We start from the raw sequence: 25478 nt of genomic DNA on the forward strand, positions 1-25478 counted from the left end.
TTTTCCTTTCCACAATTAATTGTAGAATCTTCTTTCCTCACATGTTAACTAAGGAAAGCGGATTATAGACATGAACATTTTACGGATGGTACTCTTAGTGGATCAGCATGTCTGCCTCCACCTGCACGCCTACAAGGCTCTACCATGTTATGCTGAAGAAAAGAGTGGGTAATTTGTTATCTTGCCTTTTAACAGGATTCCCCACGAGCTGTTTTTATGTGCTACTAAGTACAGAGCTGCTGTTCAATCAGGTTGAAGTAAGGCATCTGGACACACTTGTCTACACAGAATATGCTACGATGGGTTTTTACTTTTCAAATTCAGAGATGACACTAAACTCTCTAGTACAAGCATGAGCTGTTACATATCAAACCATGTATTCCACTGTCCCTTCCCAGACGTAGCTGTAAGAACGTTTCAGAAGTCTGATGACATGGTGACTGCAGCTATGCATTCTCAAAAAGATCTGTTAAAAACCAAGCCAACTCCAAACCTTACAAATTAATTTCCTTTCCACTACAACAATGTTGTGAAGTAAGTAATACATTTTCAATAAATAGCTTTCCAGTTTGGTAAGTACTGAATCAAAATGTTGGTGCTGAATCAATCTGTTTCTTTGTACAGATTATTCCCTTCTAACTGCTACTGCTTGTGTATAGATTTATTCCCATTCTAGTTCCTCACAGTCTCAGTGGGTGGCTTCTTTAGACTTCCTGCTCACACGTCCTTTACATAATAGCAGAAGAGATATTGTCTGGGAAACGGCTTGAAATGAAAAGCAGGCAGACCTTTGGGATGCCTTCAGCTGTGTGTTCAAAAAACTGGAATTTCAGAGCTTGCAAGGTATTTCTTTTAGAACTATTTTCTTGCTGCTTCATGAAAGCTTAAGTAGTCAGTTTTAAGTGTCATCTGCAAAATAGTTGAGGGTCTTAGTTTTGAAGTAAAAGTTGTAGGCTGTCACATTGGTTTTGAGTAGGATGCCCCATGCAGCGTTGATGGATAGTGGAAGTTTGCAGTGGTAATTCATACTTCAAACATTTCCCATATGATAGCATTTTTGTAGTACATATTTAATGTACATAGAACTGCCAGGCAGACACAGGTTTAAAACAGTTTTATGCTCTGATACCCCCCAAGGCAACAACACAGACAGGTGGTGTTCACATTTTATGGTCCAAGGCCAAAATGCAACTCGTTGATTATAATTGAAGTCAGCTTCTACATTTATAAGCATGATAAAAAGTTGAGGACATTTTATGTTAAGAGGCAGCGTGGTTGGTCTAATATGAAACTGATATGAAATTTGGGAGATGATGCTTCTCTTCCTCACACGGCCAGGAATTTGCTTATGAGTAGCAGGCTTATCACTTCTTTTTCCATTTCCCCTTTCACCCTTTCTTGTTGATGTAGACTGCAGCATAGGGTGTGAAAAAGACCACATTAAAAAGTGAGAGGCTTGCCATCTCACAGTGCGCTGTACTAATAATCTAAAGATGATTCAGCTGAAGTCCTAATACACGAACATATTCAATTTTCTCTTCTCTCTTTTTCTCCGCTTGTGCCTTTCGGGTTATTCTGTAGAAAGGATTAAATTGATGCAAATGAGAGATAGACCTGGTTGCTAAAATAGTGGAGGTGGAATGAAAAAAATTATGACAGTTGTCCTGAGAAGGAGCTTCAGGTATTGTACAGTATTGATGTGGACACTGGGAGGCATTAGCGTGGGCTACTGGAGAGGAGAAGCAATGAGGCAGCACCTAATTTGTGTTGTACAGTTCTATTTAAAATTGCTCCAGTAGACTGATGGGATTTCATGCTGCCTATAGAAATAGGAGTGCATGTTCTTTTGTTGTCTTGCAGACGAGGTAATGTGACAGTGTTTTAACAGTGAAATTGTTTAAACTAATAGTGGCTCACTTTGTGGAGAAATGTCTGTTCTGGCATGCTGAGAACCCCAAGCGTCCCCACTCAGCATCAGTGACTACAATGCTAATTATATGCTGTTATTTATGTGATGCAATGAAAAGAGATCTGTCTCTATCACGGTGTCAGTCTGGACTTTCCTAACAACAGGACAGCATTCCAATCAGTGGTGAGAACTGCTGTGTCATTCTAGTTAGCAGCCAGGGTTTCTTGGATCATAGCATTTGCCCAGGCTCTTCATCTGGAGGCAAGTTTCTCCTCATAGTGCCATGAGATCGCTTACAGAATTTCCTCTGTGTGTTTTCTCCTCCTGTGTCTAATGGTATCTCCTGTGTTTTCTTAGAACAATTAGGCATGGCTCAAGGGTACACATTTATCAAAGCAGCCAGCACCAAATGCCTCATTCCTGCCGTAAATCCCAGTCACACACACTATCCCATGCCAAATCCAACCGTGAGTGCACTAATCCCTTCACAAATGCTATATCTGTATGCTTTATGTCCTGCTTTCCTGTCAGGCTGAGGTCCATCAGCTTCTTTTCAGGAGTGCTGTCTCAGAGCCCCTCTTGATTTTGAGGTGATTTCAGAGCTAGGGCAGAAAAATAAGCTTTAGCAGTGGCATCGTTGTCTCTCAGGTTCAGATTTCTGGCAGCACCACCATCATTGTCTCTCAAGTTCAGATTGCCGAAGCACCGCTAAAATTAATTGTTTCAGGACCTAAAGTGTCCTGGCACCAACACAGGAGGAATGAGACACTGCCAAATAGGTACCACCAGTTGATCCCCTGAGAACTGACTGTTCCTGCATCATTCAGCGTGGTTTTTCAGGACAGAAAGGATTTACCAGTAAATACTGGTTTTACAGTTTATTTAGCTTTTCATTTTCTCTAAAAATAAATATGTGATTACTGCGTTTCTGTTTTTCCTCTTTTGTGGCTCAAGCCCAGCGTCTCTGCCTCTAAGTGGGTTTCAGGCCTGTGTTTTGCAAATGATAGTATTTTACATGCCAGTCCTTTACTCAGCTGATTGTTTCTTTCCCCTTTCTCTCTCCTCAAAAATGTTTTATAGAGAAGCAATAATCTTTCAAAAAGAAGACATTTATCACATGCAGATTGGAAACACTGGGACAAAACTGATAGGCAAGAAGCAAAATTTAGCAATGTGACAAAGCCTTTGTATGTAATCTTCCCCTGTTGGTGACTAGAATAAATATCAGTGGTCCAACTTTCCCCTGTGAACAAGCTCGTGGGAAAGGAGGTACTTGGTGATGTATGCTGATATGACTGTGCCACAGTCCTACTTTTTATTTAAATCTCTCCTGTTTCATACTAGGTTTGTGCAAAAGCAATGAAGAGTTGCTTCTGCAAAAAGTTGTGGAAGAACAGGAGTGGTTGGGACTAGACTAAGGCCAGGTAGGACCTTCTGCATATTGCACTCCAAGATCTACCCCAATCCTGCTGCCAGACCTGTCCCCCTGTCCGGTAATGCCATGCAACTGGTTTTACTAGTTGAGAGGGAACCCTAGAAGGTTGAATCTGGGACTCGGTGTCTTTTGGAAATGCAGGTAGCATGTTCACCTGTCGCAAAGCCCATGCCTTGGGAAATGTGTAACATCTTGACAGATGCTCTTGTTTTGACTCTACTTGCCATATATTTTGAAGTTAATCTTTATAGTTGTGATGATTACAGACTTCTGTCATTTTCCTTTTACCTTCCTTCTGCATTCAGTGAAAATTTGCCTACAGTCACACGGTTTATGTTGGTCATGGCCATCATACTCTCTGCTTTGGTTAGGCAAGAAATGGAGAGACCTGCACGTAGGGGAGCTCATGAACATGCCTTGTCAGGTGTTTTCTTCCACCAACTCCCAGATGTTTCTGTGGTTCTCCTGCAGTGCTACCATCAGAGAGATGGGTTAGGGGATAAGTTAAAATTAGACCTTTAGATGTAAGAAACTTGGGGCCTAAGTATTTTATTTTACACAGTTAAAGTGCTAATAAGTGTCAGTCATATTAGTAATGAGTATACTCTGAGTTTAAAAAAATGTCAAGTTCATAGGGAATAGGATAGGAAATGCAAGATGTTTTGAGGAAGAAAAATAGAGCAGTTTTATTCTGGGAAAAACTGCAACATATTTGAATAATTTTGGTTTAGGGGCAGGGTTTTTTGTGAATTTGGTTCCCTCTAAAATCTTTCCTTTCCAATTCTGGAAAATGGATTTTGCAAGATCTGCTGTGGATTCGCAGAGTATTCCCATTTTTCGGTCCCTTTTAATGATGTTATTAAAAATTAGCCCGTTGTCAGTTCCTCTCTGAATAATGCAGAGCCTCATGTCTCAAATTCCCCCTGCCAGCGAGAGCAGCAGACGTGACCCGTGATGGTGAAGTTCAGCTGGGTGCAGCTGAGCACAGGCAGGCAGAGGGCTGACACTCCCTTTCTGGGGCTGGCTGAGGACACCTCGCAGCTCATCAACCTTAGGGCACACATGCACTCCCCTCCCGTACAGTCTTTCTGAGACCTGACATCAGGGCACATAGCATCTTTGGAGCTTGAAGGCTTTATTTTAGAAGAATAATTGTCCCACTTTAAATAGAGCAGCGTTGCTGTGGCCGAGACTGATTTTTTTTTTTTTCCCCCCTTTGTGACATTCTTTGGTTATTACTTTTTTTTTTTTTTTTTTTTTTTTTTTTTAAAATCCAGAAACTACTCTTTCTCCGGAGGGAAAATGCACATATTGATGTCAAGATTTTATTTTTAATTTAGATCATAGTGTTTCCATTGGAGTGTGACTTTCTATAAATGAGAGTTAAAGAATTGTTGAACACATATCTGCATGTTAAAAAGTGTGTGTCTACAAATGTGGGGGAGTATGTGTGTACACATTTTTCTAAATGTATTTTTCTCTCTCAGAAACATTAATTAGTAGTCAAGAGTAAACAGCTATATTAAACCTAGAATGATAAAGATGTCCTAGAATGATAAAGACATTATTTGACACTGCATAATAACTGAAAAAAAAAAAAAAAAAACCAACAAACCAGTAAATAGTGCCTGCTAGTGTAATGTTCAAAAATGGATTGGTTTTGTGATGACAGCCTGTAACTGCCTGCTATTTGACTTAGACTTGTCACTTTTTAAAAGTTTGGTTATTAAACAAATTAATGAAGCAGCTTACTTTAGTTACTAGTTTCACTCAACATTAGCAAGTGGATTGCATTTCCTAATTAGCATGTAAGGAAATTGATAATAAAGCTTTTCCCTAAAAATATGTATTGACGATTTTCACACCTTTATTCCAAATTTTCTCATTTTTAACCTGCCAAAATGAAGTAAGTGTCTGTTGGGGGTATGAAAAAAGTAATTACTTTCCTTTTCCTTTAACTTCCTTTTAATTAACTTTTAATGTATGCTGTTACTCAGGGAGCATCCCTTAATACTAAATGTGTCTAAAGCAGAGAAGACAGAGATTTAAATGATTTAGATAAACATCTGCCTGACATAGAGGCATAAAATTACAGATTCAGAAAAACACTGGCTTACTGCCAGCATTCGCAGACAAAAAAAAAGCCACAAAAATTGTTTTCCTTTTCCATAAATCTTCTTCCTTTGTGTGTATGAACTTAGAGGAAATGATCAAGCCTTCTGGTGCAGGTTAACATGGTTTGCAAATGGTGTCTAATAATATAAGCTTTCTGAATATCACCAAATTGCTCTATGACCATCACCAAATTACCAGAGATTTTGAAGGAGGACATGTTCTTTCTGGTATAAAATTCAATGTTTTGACTTGTTCTAGAGCATCCCTCTTTTTCTTAATTTACAAGAAGAAATGGAAAAAGAGTTGCTGTTTCTATCCATAGTTTCTGCCTACCCTGCCTATATAATACTAATCCATACTGCTATTAAATAATTCTGTTTAGATAAATTGGTTCTGTCTTTAGCAATTTAGAACAGTCTTCTAAAGTAATGTGCAGTAAGAGTGTATTAAAATAATTGCCTGCTATTATTTTCAGCAATATTCAACTGTCAGAATGGGTGTAATAAAAAGACATATTTTGTCAAAATCTCAAGGTTTCCAATAGTTGAATCAATAGAGTAAACACAATTATTGTTGTATATAGTTTTCCAAATTATTATGGAAGTTAAGGATGTGTTACAAACCTAACCACAAAATCTCTCTTAACATTGTTTGAAAATTACCTGATGAAAGAGAATTTCACCACAAAATGCTGATTGACCCACATATTTTTATGGAAAAAATCAATATTTCACAAACTTCTCTTACATGATAGGCAGCATCCCACTGAAAATTTTCTTCATCCCCTAGAGGGGGGTTTCAGTGCCAGCCCCCCCCAAAAGGGCTTCCAGACCTTGGAGTCTGCAGTGCCTGGCACGGGCTGTGCAAAAGAGCTGCTCTGCTGCTGAGGACCTGGGGAGCCCGAGTATGTCTGACCAGAACAGATACTGTTCAAAAAATGTGTCATAAATAGAAATTTGGCTCCCCAAATCTTGCAAAATTAGTCATGCAGTCTTTTTTTTTTTTTTTTTTTTTTGCCTTTTTTTCCTTTCCACTTCTGGATTTTCACAGAATACTGCACAACTGGAGATACACCAAAATGGAACAAAGTTCAGTAAAAAACACATCCTCTGGCATCTCACTGGGTTTCTCAAGAGTTTGAATGAGGGGTGAAGGGACACGGTGTTGAGCTCTTTAGCAAGACGCATCAAATCTCAGCGTGGCTCTTTGCTGTATAAGCCGTGGTGTTTTCATGGTGCGCTCGGACCCTGCTGCACAGTGTTTCCTCTGCAGTCTTCAGCCCACTGCTTTGTGCGGTTGTGTTATTATGGAAGCGCTACACTCTGGCTGTAGTAATTCATCTGATTGCAGAACATGACTGACTTGAACCGTGTCGTGTCATCTACCTTACAGTGGTGATGTTGTAACTCAGACGCGTCGCTTGCGACAGGTGGTGTACTCGAAAATTCGTAGTGGACGTTTCACGCAGGGGACGTGCTGGTTCTGAGAGAGGTGTGGTCTCGTTTTCTACCCTAATTTTGCATCTCTGAAAAAGGAAGTGACATCCTTCCTGGGAGGAAGAAGTGGTATTTTAATAATCAAACACGTTTCTGAGATTTTGAAAAAAAACCTTCCTGCTTGGATTATGATGCAAGGTCCATAGTTTGAAAACTTTCTGTGTATCAATACGTGGATGAAATTTGGGTTCTGAAAAACCAAACTGTAGTGTCTCCCAAATTTTGAATAGTCTTCTTCGACAATTTTGATCTATTTTTCAGTTTCTAAAAATATACTTAAATCTAAACTTGTTAATATTTTAGAACAGAAAGTTGTTTTGATTCAGTAAGCCACAACTTTTTAAAAGGTTATTTCCAACACTGCTGATATTTATTTTTCCAAATGCATGTCAGTTGATCTATTTAAACCAACCTGTTTCTTGATCGGGTTTATTGTGAAAAAAAGTTTATTTCCTTCCAGTGAACGTATTGTCAATACCTACCTCACTTCTTCTAGTTGACAACACTTTTATAAATAACAGAATATTAATTAAAACATGAAAGAAAGCGTAAATGTGAGTAAAATCAGACCTGTGTGCTGGGTGTTCCAAGACTGTTCTCGCATGAAAGCTCTGGAATAACAGTATATTCTGATTTCTTCTGGCTGGCTGGGACTCCACCCACGATCTCCCTTATACAATTAATGCACCGATGAGAAGTGTCACACACGTGAGAAGTGTCACATTCAGTGCCCAGCAGTGTGCGTGTACCCTGACATACGGGGAGCTTTCTCTGGATGTTTTATATTGCGGCTGAGGGGCTACAATCATCTTTTGCCAGACTCTCTGTTACCTTCTCTCTTTATTGCGTGGATCCTATTGGACTAAACCCAACATACTGCTATGAGCAAAAGCAGTCGGAATGATACATGCAATGGCTTCAAGATAATAAAAGTTAGGTAGACCTTGCTCCATTCTCTGTCAGTGTTACTGTCCCATTTTTTGAGGAGAGGGATCTGGGTGTGCAAGAAAGGGAAGACGACAGCGTAGAGTAGAAAAGATCATGTTTTACTTCCCTATCGGGTAACTATGGATGGTATAGGTTAGCAGTGAGAAAGATGATCGAAGGATAAAATCAAGTATAAACGAGAAATATGTAGTAAGAAAGATGGAAGGAAAAGCAGTGAAAGAAGAGAAAGCAGTGGTGTCAGGAGGAAAAGAGGACATAAAAGAGCTTAAGGAAAGGAAACAGCAAACAAAAAATCAGGACGTATTATATATTTTTGGTATCTGTTTTCTGCTCGGAAGCTTCTACCAAATAAAAGGCTCTATAATAGTGATTGATTTGTAATCTCTAGTGTCATTGCCCTCACTTCCCCCCAAAGCCATCTGGAGGCTGTCTGTAGACAGCCCATTGAAAAGTATGAATTGCAGCAAAGAAATTCTGCCTGGCAGAAAGAGGGATTGGTAATCAATTCCCTTCCTGCCAGGCAAGGCTGCCTTGCTCCCTTCGCATTTGCTGTCTGGTATCCTGTCTGCAAAAAGCCGTCAGAGATGGTACCCAGGGAGGAGCACAATGATACCAGGGATTACAAATCAATCATTCCCATTGTTGCTGGAGCCTGCCGTTGAATGCTGAAGACAGACAACACGTCTTCCGTTCGATAATTTAGTTGTTTTTAAGGATGAACAAAAAATTGGGTGGCTTTTTAAGATTCACGGCTCTCTGTGGGCCGGTGGTGCCCCGGGGGACGATGTCTAGCTGAAGAATGCGCTGGCAGCCGTGGTGCAGCCTGTGCTTGGGGGGAGTGGTGGGACAGGCATTGCTCCTCTGCGACTGCCACGCTCGTTCTTTTCGCAGCCTGTGTCTTCCTGTATTTTCCTCACCTTTTCGTGTGTCCAAGGATCTGGGCAGACAGCATTTTTGAGGAGAAGCATGTAGTGTCTGCTCAGAAGTATGAACAGAAGAAGCTGGGACCTGCTCATGATGAGGAAGGGCGGTAGTGGAGGAGGTTTCGCAGCTGTATCCTCAGCCAACAGCAGAGCAAGGTTGTGGGAGGAGGAGAAAACAGTCCCGAACTCAAACCCCAAAGGAGAAACAGCTTTGGGGCAAAGTGCTAGAGCACTCAGAGCAAAAAGGCAGGATGTTCCCAGGTGTGAGCTCTTCCTTCCTCTTTTGAGGCCAAGGTGCCAGGCAAGGGCCTTCAGCAGCAGCTGAGGAGGAGGAGGTTAAGGTATGGGGTAGGAGCACTGTCCTTGCACCCCGCTGTGGTGCTCTGAGGTGGGATACGGGCGTTCGGCAGCCGCCACGTAGCTGCACCCCGCGTGTTGCCCTGGCCCAGGCAGAAAGGGCGACGGCGGCAGGAGCCGGGGCGGGCATGTCCCACTGCCACACAGCTTGGGCAAGGCCCTCTCAGCCCTCCTGTTAGGGATACAAAAGGAATAAATAAAAATGTAAAAGAGGAATTACTAAAACTGTCCCTTGATAACTAAATGGTTGATCATAAATTGGAGTGTCTATGCAAATGAAGTAAATAATTAAAAACTCCAAGAACAGCACTGACTAGGTGGTTGATGGCTGGCAATTATAAAAGCTGAATTTTTAATATGCATACATCTAAGGAGCCAGTAAAAATTAGCTCGTAGACTAATGGACTTGCCTTTCTTCCAAGGCAGAATTTTAATGAGAGCATTATTTATAGCAGAGCCCAAGAACGAGCATTTTCTTGCTTAGTCTCGTTTCTTCTTTGCTGACACTTTATTCATTAACCTCTGAACTTCTTTAGAGAAGAATAATACTCTACACAGTGGAGGGCAAAGATCACCTTGACCCCCTGAAATTAGTCATGGGTCATATATTGTTAAGAGAGTTACTTCTACTAACAAATAATGTTTATAAAACCCCGTTGATGGTGTGTCCTCATTTCATGCTGGTTTTTGAGTCATTTATTTGCAGTTCAGTTCACTGAAGAGAAAATGAAGATAACTTGATATCTCATAGTGCAGTGCTTCTTGTGCCATCTTGTCTAGTACAGTGAGTAGATATACACCCCGATGAGACCTGAGAGGCTATTCTGGCCATATATTCTTACTGTGGGCAAGAGGTGCTTTGTGTGTGGCTTGAAGACTTGCAAGGGCATGAATTTATTTTTGAGCTCAGACACTAACTCTGCCGTGTCATTGCTGTGACCCTGCTGTACAGCAGCACGGCTCACACAGAGGGCAGAGCCCAGCTACATCAGGGATCACAAACCAGGGCCAGCCTGCGCTGCTGTGGAGCCACTGCTGGCTGGAGAGGGAGCCCAGGGCGTCCTGCTTCCTGCTAATTCCCTGCAGGGAAGCAGGGTGAGAAGGACACAAGCCCGGCAGAGCTAGCTGCAAGCAAAACCAAAGTGCTTTGGTTGAGATTTTTAAATCTTATTTGAAAATTTGCAGAAATTGAATGCACGCTATAGGTCATTTGCCTTTAAAGTGCTTTATGTACTTTCCTTTTGAGCTTCTTTTTGTTAAATGCATATTTTTTCTAATTAAAAAACAAACAAACAAACAAACAAAACAAACCTTATTGCGTTTCAATAATCAGGAAAGATCTGGTTTAAATTTAAAAATTACGATACCAGTAAAATTAATGAAAGAGCTCTACTTCTCAGATCTAGGAATAACTTCGTATGCAGTCCTCAGTGATGAGGGAAACAGGAAAGAATGAGGAGAAAAAGAAAACAGTGTTTTATATTTGTTGGGGCTTTATAATCAAATTGCACTTAAACTATTAAAAAAAAAAACTAAAATGGTCTCATTTAAAAAAAAAGTATGATGATGTCTTTGAAAACACAAACTCTTACCTGTATTTCATTCTTCACTAATTGAAATCATATGGTTGAAAATTTTGACCTGCAAAGCATATGTACTAGGCCATGTCATGCTGAGTGCTCGCGGTAGCTGAGCAATTGAATGAAGTTTTGTTTTGCCTTGCTCTGCTTAAACATAGTGTCAGGATTCCTCCCGCAGCTTTCAGCCATGTATGCCAGCGTACTGCCTTTTCTCCACGTTGTAAAGTGGGTGCTGATGCCCTTCTCATTGGAGAGTAAGACTTCAACAGAGGCTCAATCTTTTTCAGGGCGTAAAATGCTGTGAAAGCAGTACTTCTTATTTATAGCAATTCTTATTCTTGAAATTTGGATGTTCAAATGATTGAACACTGAGAAGATCACTACGTAAGAAGTAGCATTTCATTTGGTAGATGCCTGAATATTGTTATGGAGCAGGATTGTTGATGTGCACGTCTAATGCAGATAATTTTTTTCAGAATTATTTTTTTAAACTCTTTGTTTTTTGACATTAATATCTTCTATCTGAGATGTGCTATATATCTTAAGAGGTTATCAGATCTGTGTCTGACTCGGGCACTCTTTCATCTTACTGAATACTCAGAGAGGTAGAAGTGCGTTTGGGAATGTTTTTAACTTTCCATCACTGGAGCTGCAGGCAGGGTTGAGACAGTAGGGCCAAGACTTTAGCAGGATACAGAAGTGCATGGACATTCATATTCACAATGAGACCATACGATGTGTTGAACATGAAACGTATTTCATTAATTTTTAGTATGGATAGCAAGTTTAGACTTGAGAACATGAAATAATATATATGGACCTTCCTCAGAAGTAGCTGGATTTTTGTGCAACTGGATTGGAAAACTGGAGCAGGCATACCAGGGCACAGCAGTTCCATGGCCCGGGAAGTTTCAGCTGGCATAGGAGGGACCGTCTCTTGTCCCGTGTTAGTAAGTAGTGTGGAGGTGACCTGGAAAATGACTGCGAACCCTCGGGTGCAAATTAGCAGCTCAAGTATTGTCTCGGTCATTTCACTTTCCTTTGCTGTCAGCTTACTGTCTGTGTGAAGTGAATCAGCCCTGTTGAATTCCCCTTTTGGGAAAACATCCACTGGGCAAAACCAGCCAGTGCAGCATTGCAGCGCTGTAGTAAATGACTGAATGAACTGAACTTCTGAAGTACTCCCTGGTTCTTCCCTTCCCTGCCCTAGTCATGGTGTAGTTCAGAGCTCAGTGGTGTAACTGTATGTATTGAGGTGTCTGAACACAAACCTTCTCCACTAAGCCTACTAGCTGTTCCCTAGTTTGCATTTATTTTCCATTCTTTCTTCCCAGCTCTTGGGTTTGCATGTATTTCTTGAAAATGTACCTGTTGTACTCGTTTATATAAAGTTCTGCTAAAAATAAAGTTCCCATAGGCTCTGTGAAAATCCTGGCCATTTTATCTAGCGAAGGCTAAGTAAGAGAGTGTCAGCATTTTTCATTACAGCTAATAGAGAGCTTTAGAAAACTAAGCTTTGTAGGTGCTTCCTTCCATGTATATTTAGTTCAAATTCTTGTGGTTTTCTCAGGTTCAGATATTCACCCAGAAATGACAGCAGCTCCCACAGTCATTATTAGTCTCTGCAGAAAGCCCATGCCTTTGCATGCAGCTCTTAGTGGGAACAGGCTATAAATCCAGCTTCTGCGCCTGACAGCTGTCTCGGCAGCCCCTACAGCAGCTTTGTATTCTGTAGCTCGATTCTTCATTGCCTGTGGGTTCACAAATGTTAGGGGCTCCTGCCGGATAAGGGTTTGTCCCCTAGCCTAGCTCAACTCGCGTGTTGGCAATAGCACGCACAGGTTTTATTGAACGCGTCCCATTCTCCAAGTCTGTCTCCAGAGAGGACCTTCCAAAAAGGAGCTGGGAAGTGATCTTCTGAGAGATCTCTGCCCAGCCATGGCTCTGCACTGTGCCCAAATGCGGTTTCTGAATGAAGTCCTTTCATCCACTAGTCAGTCAAGATGCTGGGGAAAGCTACTCTGCTGCCATTTCAATTGGGGGCTTTTCAAGTTGTCTCTTGTATTTTATTTCTTCTCAGATTATTACATTTTTATTCGTTCTGTCTTGAAAGACTCATTGCCTATTGTAACTGCATGTCCTTTTTCTTTTTTTTTTTTTTCTATGAGGACTTCATTTACTTAGAAATACTGAATATATTACAGAATAAGGAAAAGTAGAAAGCTTTCCTTTTACCCTCAACCAGCTGAGGGCTTGGTAGCTACAGGATCCAAAGTGTCAGGAATATGAGAAAAGAAAACATAATGGCAAAGAAAAAATAAAGAAGTGACTTTCTATATTGTAAAATGTTGCAAACAGAAACATTTCATATTTCCCCCGCTGTCAATGTGTAAACATTGAACAACAAGTCAATACCACCCAGTGGTGAGTGGTTCTCTTTCTTCGTTTTAATCTGTGCAGCTCATCGTGGTGATAGGAGAGCATCAGTGTTAGGAAAAGGGAACAATTTTTACCAGGATTTTGTTGCAGATTCCCCACCCTCTTTCCCCAAACAAATTCATGGAGGCTTCAAGGCTTTCACTTTCCTTCTTCAAGAATCAGAACACAGACATTTGTTTTCTCCCTTGCTGCTTTGTATTCCTCCCTGGCTGCTCCTCCCATCATGTTGCTGAAAGCTGTGTTGTTCTCTTGTTTGCCTCACACTTTAATTTCCAGGGGCTTTGCCATAATGCCGTGGCTTCTTAGCCTAGGAAGGTTACCATTCCTGGGGCAGAGGAGGTAGGAAGAAAAAAAAGTCCCAATATCAGCTTCTGAGTGACAACGGTCTGTGTTAGAAACCCATCTATTCAATCACTGCATTAAACAAGGGCAGATTTTCATCAAAAGAGGCTCCCAGAGGGGTTACTTACTTTGAAGGAAATACATTAATTAAAGCACTCTACAAAATAGGAGGTGAAGAAATGCATAACATTTCAGCTAGCTTTTATGCTACGCTGAGCACTTTTTTGACCTTCATCTCCAAATGGTAAATGGAAATGCAGTTTTGAAAGCCTTTGTACGTACTGGTAGCACAATTTGATTGTTTCCTCTGCAGTTCTTCCTAGGAAAAAAAAAAAAAAAGCAGCAAAAATATGATACTGTTACCATACTTGCAGCTGAAGCTGTTTAGAGCCCAGGCAGACTAACATTAACAAATGATGATAATTATGCTTGATTTGCATATTAAAATTGTCTTAATTAAACACTGATTCTGTAAACGTTTAAAGGCTGTAATCGATCTTTTGCAGGCTCTCTCGGTTATTTATATGATCTAATAAAGGCTAGAGGCTTTGTTAATGAGACCTCTATTTCCTAACTTGTATGTGTCAATGAGATTATTTCACCGACAATTACAGAGCAGACTGCCATTAATAACTCACAAAACCCAAATGCTGGAATTCTGTTGTATGAGGCTACGTACATGATGTAACTCCTTTAATGGGAACCTGCTCCTTATATTTTCTTTCTGTTCAGACAGGAGCCCATGCCACAACCCCTGCTAGGGAAAAATCCTAGGAAAGACATTTCATGGGAAGATTTTATCAACGTAAAATCAAGCTCATGGTGTCCTGTGAGCTGTTTGAATAATGGATCTAATATTTTTACAGCGTTGAGCTTAGTCATAATACAGTTGGTCCCAGATCTGATCCTGGCAACTCTGACAGTTAGGCTGAACTTTGTGTGAAAGTTTTTTTTAATTTAAGAGGTAATGTAATCATGCTGTAATTTTACAAGAGGTCTCTGAAAAGGCTTCCAGGAGTTCTACTTATCTTCAGTACCTCTACATTCTTGTGCCATGATGTGAGCATCTTGGGAAAATGGTTCTAAAATAGATAAAGAGCTCTTGCTTCTCAGATTCTAAATGTTTTTATCCCCTCTGCCCCCAATATCCAGACAAAAAACATTTTGGGGAAAGCGTTCATATTGCTTTGGAATAATTTTTTTCAATATTTTTGTTAGTTGACATGAAGGTTTATGTATTTATGTGTATAAGTATGTACGTATTTATAACTTCTTATGTCATTTGTTTTGTTGTGAGATATTCTCTGTAAGGATTTTCTGGTGTCAGCCCCTCTACATGTGCTTCTCTGAAGGTGACATAAATAGTTGCATACTCTGTGGTCCTCTAAGTCCAGTCACCAGATACAGTGCCAGTATTGATGGATTAGAAAATATATTTATTCCTATTTCATTTAAGTCATTAAGTGTATTGGGAAACATTAATAAGCTTAACAAAGCTAAACCACTAGAGTGTATTTTTAATGATTAAAATAATTTTTCTGTGAAATGATCAATGAACTCTATAGAACAGATGGGACTTCCAAATTGGTGTTTTGCCTAATTCCTTTCCCACTGAGACTGAACACAGGTTTCTACCGGGAGCAGCGCTGTGGTGAAAGAGGAATATTGGTAATCCTTAGCCTGAGATTCAGCAAGGTACTTCCAGTGGGAATGCTTTGTATGATGGAAGTCAAAAGGATGTATTTACTCATCTTTGGTCTGAGCATAAGCATATATATTGGCATAGGTAATTTCATATGCAGTGAAACTTTACATCAGGTGGAAGCTTTTTTCTAGCAAGGGCATTACCAAGTGTTCTCATTCTGTGAGTGAAACTGGAAATAATTTTTTCGTAAGCTTCAGTAGACCCCAAATCTGTTCCATTTTGTGATACGATCTTGTGGCAGTGTAAGGCAATGGCAAAAAAGGATGATGCCTTTTCAGATAACTTCTGTATCTCATCTAAACAAGAGACTAAAAATAGCTTATAAAGCATGCAAGTTTATGAGACAAAGTTTACTTGTTCCTAAATGTAATGGAAGTTAACCATCATATTATTGAGATACTGAAATAGTAATTAAGTATTTGTGCATTGAATGCTAAATAAAACTTAGATGTCCAGAAGACCTACTAAAAAAATGTAACTATTTCCATCACTACCCAGAGCTTCCTGCTTTACTTTCTCTTTTCTCTAGAAAATCGTATTTTTGGAAATATTGATGTGAATTTGATTTTGAATACTTAGAAAATTCTGAATTTGAAATTGTAGAAGATTAGGAATATTTTTGATAGGCATTTACAATCCTTTTTTCTTCTTTCACTTAGTGTATGTAGACAGTGTATGCAGGATCTGGTGTACAGAAACTATGGACACTGTATTTGTAAGAGCTGATTTCAATGTTTTCTCCTTTTCCACTGGTGACTTTTTTTTTTTTTTTTTTTCCAAATTTTGAAATCTAAAGACTTTTTAAAATGAAACTGTTCTTTTTTTTTTTTTTTTTTTTTTTTTTTTTTTTTCAGTGACTTCTTTTTCTAGTGAATAACTTCTTCAACTTTTTCTAGCCAAATAGTCTGAACTCTCTTCTCTGATCTCAGTCCCTCAGGTCAGCAATGCCGTTAGTCCCAAAGTGGCAGTAGTTGGGAAAACTGGGTCATGGTGAGCAAGTGATGTGCTTTCCATTTCCATTCAGATCCTGGTTTCTTTGCCAAGACCTCTACTTTGGGAACTGGTCAATCCCTTCCTGTTGGTTAATGGAGAAAAGAGAAATCAAAGAAGAACTTGACCTCAGAAGTGCTATTCAGCAGTTTCAGGTTAACAAAAGAGAGCTGCAGACACGTTCTGTTAAGTTTGCCTTTTCTTGTTTTTCTCATTTTGGTGTTTTTCTCTGCTTATCTGCCATTTTAAATTTGGATGTGATGCATTTGATGCATAATGACTGCCAGCACAAAATTCACAGTGAATGCAGGAGGCTTACAAATTTGTTTATGCCAGTAGAAGTAAACACTCTCCAAATGGCTGTCAGACAAGTAAAACTTTGATCTTACTGGCTTACTCTTGATTTATACTGACTCTTTGAAGGGAAGAAATCCTTCACCTTTTTATTTTTTTAAAAAACCTTCAGGGCACCTCATTTGTCTTATTCAATAATCACAGTTGTGTACATACCTGCTTTTGCCTCTATACTGTCTTTTTCAGTTAAGAACACTTAGTTTTTCCTTTCTTTTGTTGGGAAAAATAGCCAGTGTTCTGGTATGAATTCACATCAGGCAACAGTTTAGCATTTGGGCCAAAACTGAGCTTCGAGTTTCAAGACCACTAAAATCCTTCAGATTGATAATCAACTTCTCATCTTCAATAAGATCAAAAGATAATACATCATGCTGCTTCGCTCAGTTGCTGATTTCTTAAGACATTTGTTTACGGGAGCAGAGTCAGATTAGCAGGTAAAAAGCCACAGTCCTTGGGTGCAGACACTAAAGACAACGCACAGGAGTGGTGGGTTCAGATGCAGAAGTCATACGTGTGTAGAAGCTGAACTATATACAACTGAACAGCTTCTCATACCTCTTGTAGTTTTCTTGCAGGCCAGAGGCTCTTCACTTCTGAACAGAGGAAAAGTAAAAAACGTCCCAAGCATGAAACTTAAATTTCAAACCCTCTACCTTTAAAAGTGGGAAGGAAGAAACAGTTTCCCATGTAGCCCTCTCACTTTTTCTCATATAAAATTAAATTAATGTATTAATTGTTTTATTCTGCTTTCATGTAATTTCATTTTCAAAGCTAACAGAAATTCTTCTGTATTTCTTTTGTGTTTTCACTACACTCATAACTTTTTCCAGTTATATTCCACCAGCAACTTCCATTCACATATAATTCATCTTTTTGATCTTTTTTTACATTAAAGCAATAGAGTTCCTAATGTTTGACAGTCCTGCTAGGTTTTTGTCATTCACACATTACCCTCCTGAAAATGTGGTATGTTTTGCAAAGTATTGGAATATCAAGTTAATTTAAAGTAAACTCTAGTCATGGTAAAAATGGGCTGCCTAATTCTGTGGGGGCAAAGGCTGTATCCTGTGCTGAGAAGTCTGTGGTTAATGGACTTCAGCATAGGGGACTTCCCTGGCCATCCCTGCTCTTACATCGCTAATCCTTCCCTTGCTGGAACATTTAAACTCCAGGAGTTATGGTGGATAGGAGGAATGCAATTACCAAATTTGGCTCTTTTGGTGCTGACAGGGTGTGATATATCTTCACCTGCATTATGAATCCTTATTAAGATGCATTAGCTTCTATTACTAAAACCATCTGCCAGTATCAACCAGGGGAATAATATACAGGTCTGCTTTTTGTGAAATAATTTCAGTATCTTTGAAGGATTTTTTTTTTCTATTTATTTTCTTTTAAAGGAATGATGGGAGGAAATAAATTTCTCCCTCTCCTCCCCACCCTAGATAATCTGTCACAGCCACACAGGTGGAACTTGTGCTCATGTGTGGTCTTTCCAAATAGAGATGACTTTCTCTCTTCACAGGAGCAGGTACAGGAAGGTATCTGCTTGCTATAAAACCTTTTTTCCTTCTTATATAGTTAGAAGTTTGATGTCTCTTACAGGAGTTTAGTGAGGAGAGAATCTCACATGGTCATGTCTGTTTAAAGACTGCCTGTGGTTACAGATTTCCACAGACTGCAGTACAAAAATCCAAGTGTCAGTGGAAGACAAAAAGATAATTCACTTTCATCTCAAGAACAAAGCTGAACAGAGGAGCTTTTTTCAATTTTTTTAATTCATGAAACATTTATCTTAGAGTCAGGTTATATTATGCTGGCAAGAATTTAATCTGTCAGCATTTCTACTATAAACTCCCGTTTTTAGTGTTTTTTAGGAGAGCCTTAGAGGTTCACTTTGAACAGATTGAGCACACAAAGTCTTGGCCTAGAAACATACTTTTCCTCCCAATTAAGAAAAATGAATATGACTGCATGTTCAATGCAAAGGACATATTAATGCTGCGTTCAGGTGAAAGTTCAGATGCAGAAAAATTAAATAATTCAGGAGTGTCCCAGAACAAGGTTACCTGAGTTTTTTCCATATTTTTAATTGCAGGTGTTACTAACTGAAGTGAAAGGAAGGCTGGTCTGCGATGAAAAGCATGGCGTTAGGTTTAGCTGGCAGGCAGAGCACTATTTCTAGTTTTTATTGCCTACCAGCTTCAGAAGAACACTGTTTCTCAAGTTTTTAATGTTTCACAGTATGAAACTTGTTATATAAGTTCATGCATTTTTAAGGAGATTCAAATTTATTTTCTCTTTCTTTAGGAAGATGCAGTGAATAAATTAAAAAAAAAAAAAAAAAAAAAAGCTGTCTATGAGAATAGGAGATCACCATAATAGCAAAGAGCCCAACAGTTGATGTACTTCCACTTTGGTGTACAAACCCACCTCTGTGAATCCTTGGGTAATAAGGCACGCAGATGACCATTGCAAGTTAATTTTATTCCCCAAATACAGGATTACAAAACATCCAAGTAATGGCCTGGCCTTACCCTTGGTCTAACATCAAAACCCAGTCTTCTCCACATGACTTTTCCCCCGAGGCCTACCCCAAGCAAGGAGAACAGAAGCAAACTCCGTGGTGAAGGTTCTGTGCTTGAGCTTATCGAGTAAAAACCTGTGGTGACAGATGGTAAAATTGTTTTCCAAATTTATTCACTGCTTACTGTACAGATGCCGTACATCATGCGCTCACAGCGCCTCGGAGAGGGTACCTGGGCGGTGGGTGCGCTTGCGTTGCTTTGCGTGGTGCCCTCTGGGTGGGGCAGGATGGGGCAGGTGGAGAAGAGAGCGGCTCTTGCTGCGAGCAGCTGGGCTGGCCTTGCAGGGGATGCACACAGGCTGCCTGTGTCGCAGGAAATTGCTGAAGTGAGTTATTATGGGCTGGGCTGAAGGCAGAGGCTAAAAGAAAGGAGCCGTCTTGCGAAGGCAGAGGGGGTAGGTGTTTTGAGACTCTTTCCTCCAGTTTTTGTGTTTACTTGTCATATCCCATGAAAATTAGTTTTCTCTCTTTTAAAAATTGCCTTGTTACAGCTGGTACTCTAATAAAGGGATCCATACCCGTTTTGATGTTGCCAGTGCACCTACTTCAAGGCAACAATGCAGGCAATTCCCCTGCAGCGTGGAGTGACTTCAGAGCCCACAGTTCTGCTGGATACGTGACACATTTTCTTCAGAGCTTGCTGGTGCCTTGCTGATGTAAAGCACAGGTAGACCAAGCAGACAGCCACATCATGAATAAGGCAAGGATTTGAGTAGGAGTCACACTTTTAATTTTGTACTTTGTTGTAAAAAGGGAAGCCCTTGGCCATATTCAGCAAGGGAAATTGAGAGACAGGTTAGACCTTCCCCAGTGAGTCAATAGCCAGTAATCACAGTATGCTTGGTATTATGCTTGTTTCAGGAAAAGTTCAAGGCTAGTGAAATGAGCTTCCTAAGCATTAGATTATTTTACTTTCTGTAAAGTTACCTGTGTAACATCAGAAATTTCATTCAAGATACTCTCTTTTTCCCCTCAAATAAAATGAAACCTTTAATGAAAAACTATTGGGAGGTTTTGTTTGTTTGCAATATAGAGACTGAGGTGAAGAGTTCCACTGTTGAGTGCTTCATGGTTTGAGCGCTTTTCTTAGTTCAGTCCTTCTGAATGAACGTATTTCTTTGAGTTAATTTCTAAATGAACCAAGAAATTACAAATAAATCTCTTATCTGAACACGGTTTATATAAATCTCATACTCGGATGTTGTTATCTAAAAGCTTATATCAAACTAATAGAGATAATTACGTATTGCACCTAGTTAACTACACTCAGCTTGATCTAATGAATTTGTTACCTTGATTTTTGAATTTGGTGAAGTAAGTTTGTTCATGTCAGACTTTCATGTATAGCAGGACTGGTAAAATCCAGAAAAATAATCAAAACAGCAGAGTTTAAAAATCATGAGTAGTTTTTAAATTATTTGCAACAGTTTTGGGCTAATGACTTGTTAGGTTTGGGAGTTTTTTGTCGTTGCTGCTAAACTGGTAATTAAAATAAGTATAGGAAGGTTCAACTGCTGTGCTACAGCTGCAATATATTAATGATGATTGTCTTCAGCCTGTTTTGTCTTGCCCTGATGTTTGTATAGCTATATGGCCACAGTAGGGAGGATTTACAGCAGAATGTCACTATTGATTCTGAAATCTTGGGCTTTTATCCTGTGAAAGGAAGAACAAAAAATCATTTGAATTTGGGTTCTTTGTTTAACTACTTTTGCAGCAGGATTACTATTCGAAGATCCATAGTTCCAAAGGTCAGGCTGCTTTTCTACAATACTAGATTGCATTTTTAAAAAAATAATTGTTTTCTCTATCTGAAGTCTTAGATAGCTCCAGTCCAAGGCAGGCAATTAATGTCTCTGTTCAGTGGAAGCTGAGAGGTTGATAGGCTCCATAACATAATTCCATGGTGTTTCTAACCGCTGATTCTAATGTTAATTTCTGGGTTTCAGACTGAAAAATTATATGTGTGTGTGCATGTGTGAATAATAATTAAATTAAAAAAAAAAAAGCAAAACAATGCAGAACACTTCATATTTTGTTTCTTTGAATGTCGCTGTTATCTGTGTATTTTCTGCAGAGGAAGAATGTATGGTTATTAATGTAATTGGGCAGTAGCTCAAGGAGTGAATAGAACAGAGATTTCCTCCATTAATATTTCAATCAAGACCTGATGACTCAGTTAACAATAATAATGTATTCTCCAGAATTTACTGCCCTTTAGTCTGCTAGTGTGTCGTATGCAAGGAGACTAGATAGAACCTATGGGTTAAATGTGGAAAAAAATGGGCCTTCTTACAGCTGCAGAGTTCTGCTCTGATGTTTTGTTGTTTCTCCTACTCTCAATTTGTGATAATGCTGTCTCTGTCAGTAGGGTGATGGTCAGTGAGAACTTGAAGGTAGCAGCAAAGAAGCATAATTTTCCCTAACTGATAACTCCCCTAACATTAAGACAGGCTCCTCCTTTTTTCCTCTGCTCCTTTTCTTGTGATACAAGTCCCAGATGTTTGCCCCTGCTCATCTTGGACCTCAAAGAAATTCAGTTAAATGGCAGATGTGTACAGCTGGTTCCTGGGTGACAGAAGCTGTTAGTAAGCCAAGAACCAATTTGCAAGGCGCTCCAGTGAAATTCCCCTGGAGAAGCGATGCTCCAGACTTTGCTCCAAGGGAGATTAAGCCTGGAACGCGGAAACCCTGTTTAGTTCCACATTGAAAGAAGCAGTGGTCCTGGTGGTGTTATAGTAGATTATTTTATAATTAAAGACTGAAAAGCAGAATGCATGCACAAAAGGGCTCTCATTAGCTTACTGCTGAGCTCTGGGTGCAGAAAGCTCAGTGCTACCTTAATATTTGCTCTGATCCAGAGAATATTTATTACTGTTTGATTTTGCTGGGACATTACAGCTAAATAGTAAGCTTTCCAGTTTTATTTTTATGGCATCTATGTCTGCAAAACTCAGATTTCCTGGTGTTGGTAAAGGAAACACTAGCTGTGCATTGAATAAAAATAAAGTGGCACTTAAGAAATTAGTCTCTGCAATAGTATTGAGAAACACTTTACAGAACCGTTTCCTTTGTCTAGCTTTTATTATTATTATTATTAAAATACTTTTCAGGTGGTTTATACTGGATTGACTTATGGAAGAGAAATTAGAAAGTTCACATTCATTTTGTGGCACGGCATCCATGTGGGTTTATTTATTTTTTTGTTGTTTGTTTGTTTGTTGTTCGTGTTGGCATGCTTTTTCTGCATTTGTGGAAAGGTTATTGTGTATATATTGGTATTTGAAAGTGTCTGAGGGTAAATACTATGTCCTGCTGAGCAACAGCAGTTACTTTACAAAGGCTATTCTTTACATGCAAAACATGCATCAACATTTGGTTTGTGACAACAGACTGGGTACAACTGATATTGCTGCTAGGCCACATTTTATGTCCTTAAAATTTTTTCTTGCTAGACTGCTCAGATGTGTTTAGTTATCTTTGTCTCTTATTATGTATCTTTATCAAATTTAATTTGTCTGTCAGTATCTTGGGAATTTTGTGTAGTCACATTTCTATTCCAACAGTAAATTCATAATTGCATTATAAACATTTAAATTTTCCTTTTATCAGGATTTATTGGTTCATATTTTAATATTTAGAAATCATGTAAATATACAAGTTCTTTGGATAAGGTTTTTTTAGCACTTTTCCCCCCCGTAAGTCTGCTGAAAACTGTGGAGGACTCAAGAACTGCTCTCTGACAACCTTTTTATGCTTAAAGTGGATGGTGTGGTTGCTTATTAAAGGCAGTGGTTTGCTTTTAATAGTCCAGAGCCTTTTTTTCTTGTTATCTTGTATCTTGCAATCCTTCCGTGGGAATAATACTGATTTCCTAGTTTCATCTCAATAGCGTATGCAGCCTTGAAGCAGAGACTACTTCAAGACAGAAAGGTAAATGCAATATGCACTAAGATACAAAATGGCACTTGCCAAAGTAGCCTGCTGTCTTTTTTTGGTGACAGTTTTTAAACAGAAGGAATTTTCTGAAGCATTAATTGTTGGGCTTTACCAGAAATTTGTATTCTAATGCCATATGAACAAGACTTGAAAGAGTCTCCTTGGTCTCTTAAGTTCAGGCAAAAGATCACATGCAAGAGGTCATTTATCTGCAGACTTTTCAAGCAGCTTCATACAATTAATCAGAATTCTTTTATCCCCACTACTCGGAGTGGAGGGGTGTTTTTGTATCTCACTGTGTGAGAACTGTCTTCTAATTTCCAGCTGAAATTTATCTGCAGATAATGAATACCCATATGTTCCTGCGTCAACACTGCTCTTCAGCTTCAATAGCTCTTTTCCCTCTTTGCTCTTAACCTCTGAGATATTTACAACAGCAATCTAATCCCCTTAAACTGCTGTTTTGTTGGTCTGAGTTCTCCTAAATGGTTCAGAGATGTAACATGAACTACAGAGTATTGTCGAGTAGTGTCTCTCCAGACTTACTTTGTGGTCAAACCTCATTAAATACTTTCCTGAAAAGACTTGTTGCAAACAGGGAGAATATACCGATAAAGCATGCTGATGATAAAAATGTAGGAGGTTTTGTCAGTGAAAAAGAGAATTCAAATATCTTTTGTCAGAGTAGGAGTGATATTTTTTTTTTATGGATGGGGGAAAATAATAATGGAATTAAGATGATGGTGTAAACTCTAGAAGCATGACAGAGGTATGATTAACCTATGTTACCTCTGCTCCCGAGAGATTGATTCAAGCTGGAATAAGTACAGAGAAGGACTGTCGAGATGAGTGGAAAAATTTCAGATCCTGGTTTGGGGTTTTTTTTGTCTCTCCAGAAAAATACAATACATTGTCTTTCAATCCCGGTGTCAATAAAATGTTTTCTTAGAGTGAAAACTTGTTCTTCAGGATATGATTACACTGTTCAAAGCTGGATTTCACTTTTATTAGAAAGTATTTTTGTTACTGTTACCCATGAAGCTAGTGATTTTTATGAAAACAGAGAAGTGCATCTATTTTCAATACCTCTGTCTTCCCATCTTGAAGACTGGGGTTTTTTAGCAGGAGATACTGTGGTTGGATGCTTCCTGTACGGGGAGAACAAGTCAGATATCAGTGATGACATCTGACATATGTTACTGTACTGTGTAGGTCACTTATGGCCTAATGTGGAAGATGACAAAAGATAATTAATTTTGATTTCATGCTTTTGTGATTCCTTAAGGAAGACTTTAATGGTGTGTGTGGAATATCGAGAGACATGTATTGAATCACTGCCTAAAATCAAGAGCTCAGTCTTTTGGAAGCAGTGATTACATCTTCTAATTCAAACCCGCTGGCAAGGGAGATGCCTTTTTTTAGTGATATTTGAATGCACCTTATCTGCTAGCTATTATATGAAGTAAGGATATATATCTTTAGCAATTGTGAGAAATGTGTTCCTCTTCCAGCAACCAGGAGCTGTTTTTTAGCACACAAAGTGCCTTGGTTTGCACACTGCCATAAAATCAAGGTCTTTCTATTTACAAGGTTACAGAATAATTTATATCACTATAATTTATTTAATTACTTTCTTTGTGTGTTTAATTCCTAGGGTCTCCGTGTTTACACATTCTGTGGTCACCTGCATTCCTGTAATCATGCTACATTCAACATGAGAGTAAGTTCTGCGTGTGAATTTAATTTTTAAATTTTTTTTTAATCATCATGTTCCTTGTTCTGGTAAATACCGTCATGCACTTTGATGAAACAGATAACTCTGTGGCTGAATTCAGTATTAGTAATGACTTCTAGAGTGGCTCAGTGTGGCACACGCCTGCCAGACAGAGCAGAGTCTCAGAGGCAGTTATAATAAAACTTCCCCCTCCTTGTGCCTACCTCCTTTCTCCTTTGATCAGTGCATGAAATCTGAGCCATTCTCTTTTGTCATGATCGTTCAGTTACTTTACTTAAATGAAATTTGCTGTTAGGTTTTTTTCCCTGGATGGTTAATTTTATAGTTGTTGTCTAAAAAGAATAATTTTGATTGGAATTGGTGACAGACTGTGATCTGAATGCCTGTTAACTTTGGAAGGAAAGTAATTTTTCTAAAATGTTTCTTTGAGGTTGTAAGAAATATTCTAAAATGATCAAAGTGTTTGTGATGTATGGTTTCTCTGTCTCTCCTGGCCACACTGCTCTTTAAAACTGGTGTGGAAGTGGTGAGGCAAGCGTTGGTTTCTGCTACCACTTGCACTCTTTTCTCTCAGGGACCATCTTTCCTGAAAAATATCTCAATGGTGTCCCTGCTCCCTGTGCT

At 39.2% G+C, this 25478-nt stretch overlaps 1 protein-coding gene across 5 annotated transcripts in view; it reads left to right on the forward strand.

The window, feature by feature from the left end:
* SPAG16 (sperm associated antigen 16) overlaps positions 1-25478 on the forward strand; it is a 421290-nt gene that overhangs the window by 269619 nt on the left and 126193 nt on the right. For all 5 annotated transcript variants that reach the window (XM_033010723.2, XM_042783833.1, XM_042783830.1 and 2 more), the window contains exon 14: positions 24774-24839. In XM_033010723.2, the coding sequence (XP_032866614.2) occupies positions 24774-24839 (66 nt within the window). The remainder of the gene's footprint in view (positions 1-24773; positions 24840-25478) is intronic.

This window comes from Tyto alba, unplaced genomic scaffold, assembly GCF_018691265.1.
Source record: "Tyto alba isolate M040663 unplaced genomic scaffold, T.alba_DEE_v4.0 Super-Scaffold_7, whole genome shotgun sequence".
NCBI classification, from domain to species: domain Eukaryota; kingdom Metazoa; phylum Chordata; class Aves; order Strigiformes; family Tytonidae; genus Tyto; species Tyto alba.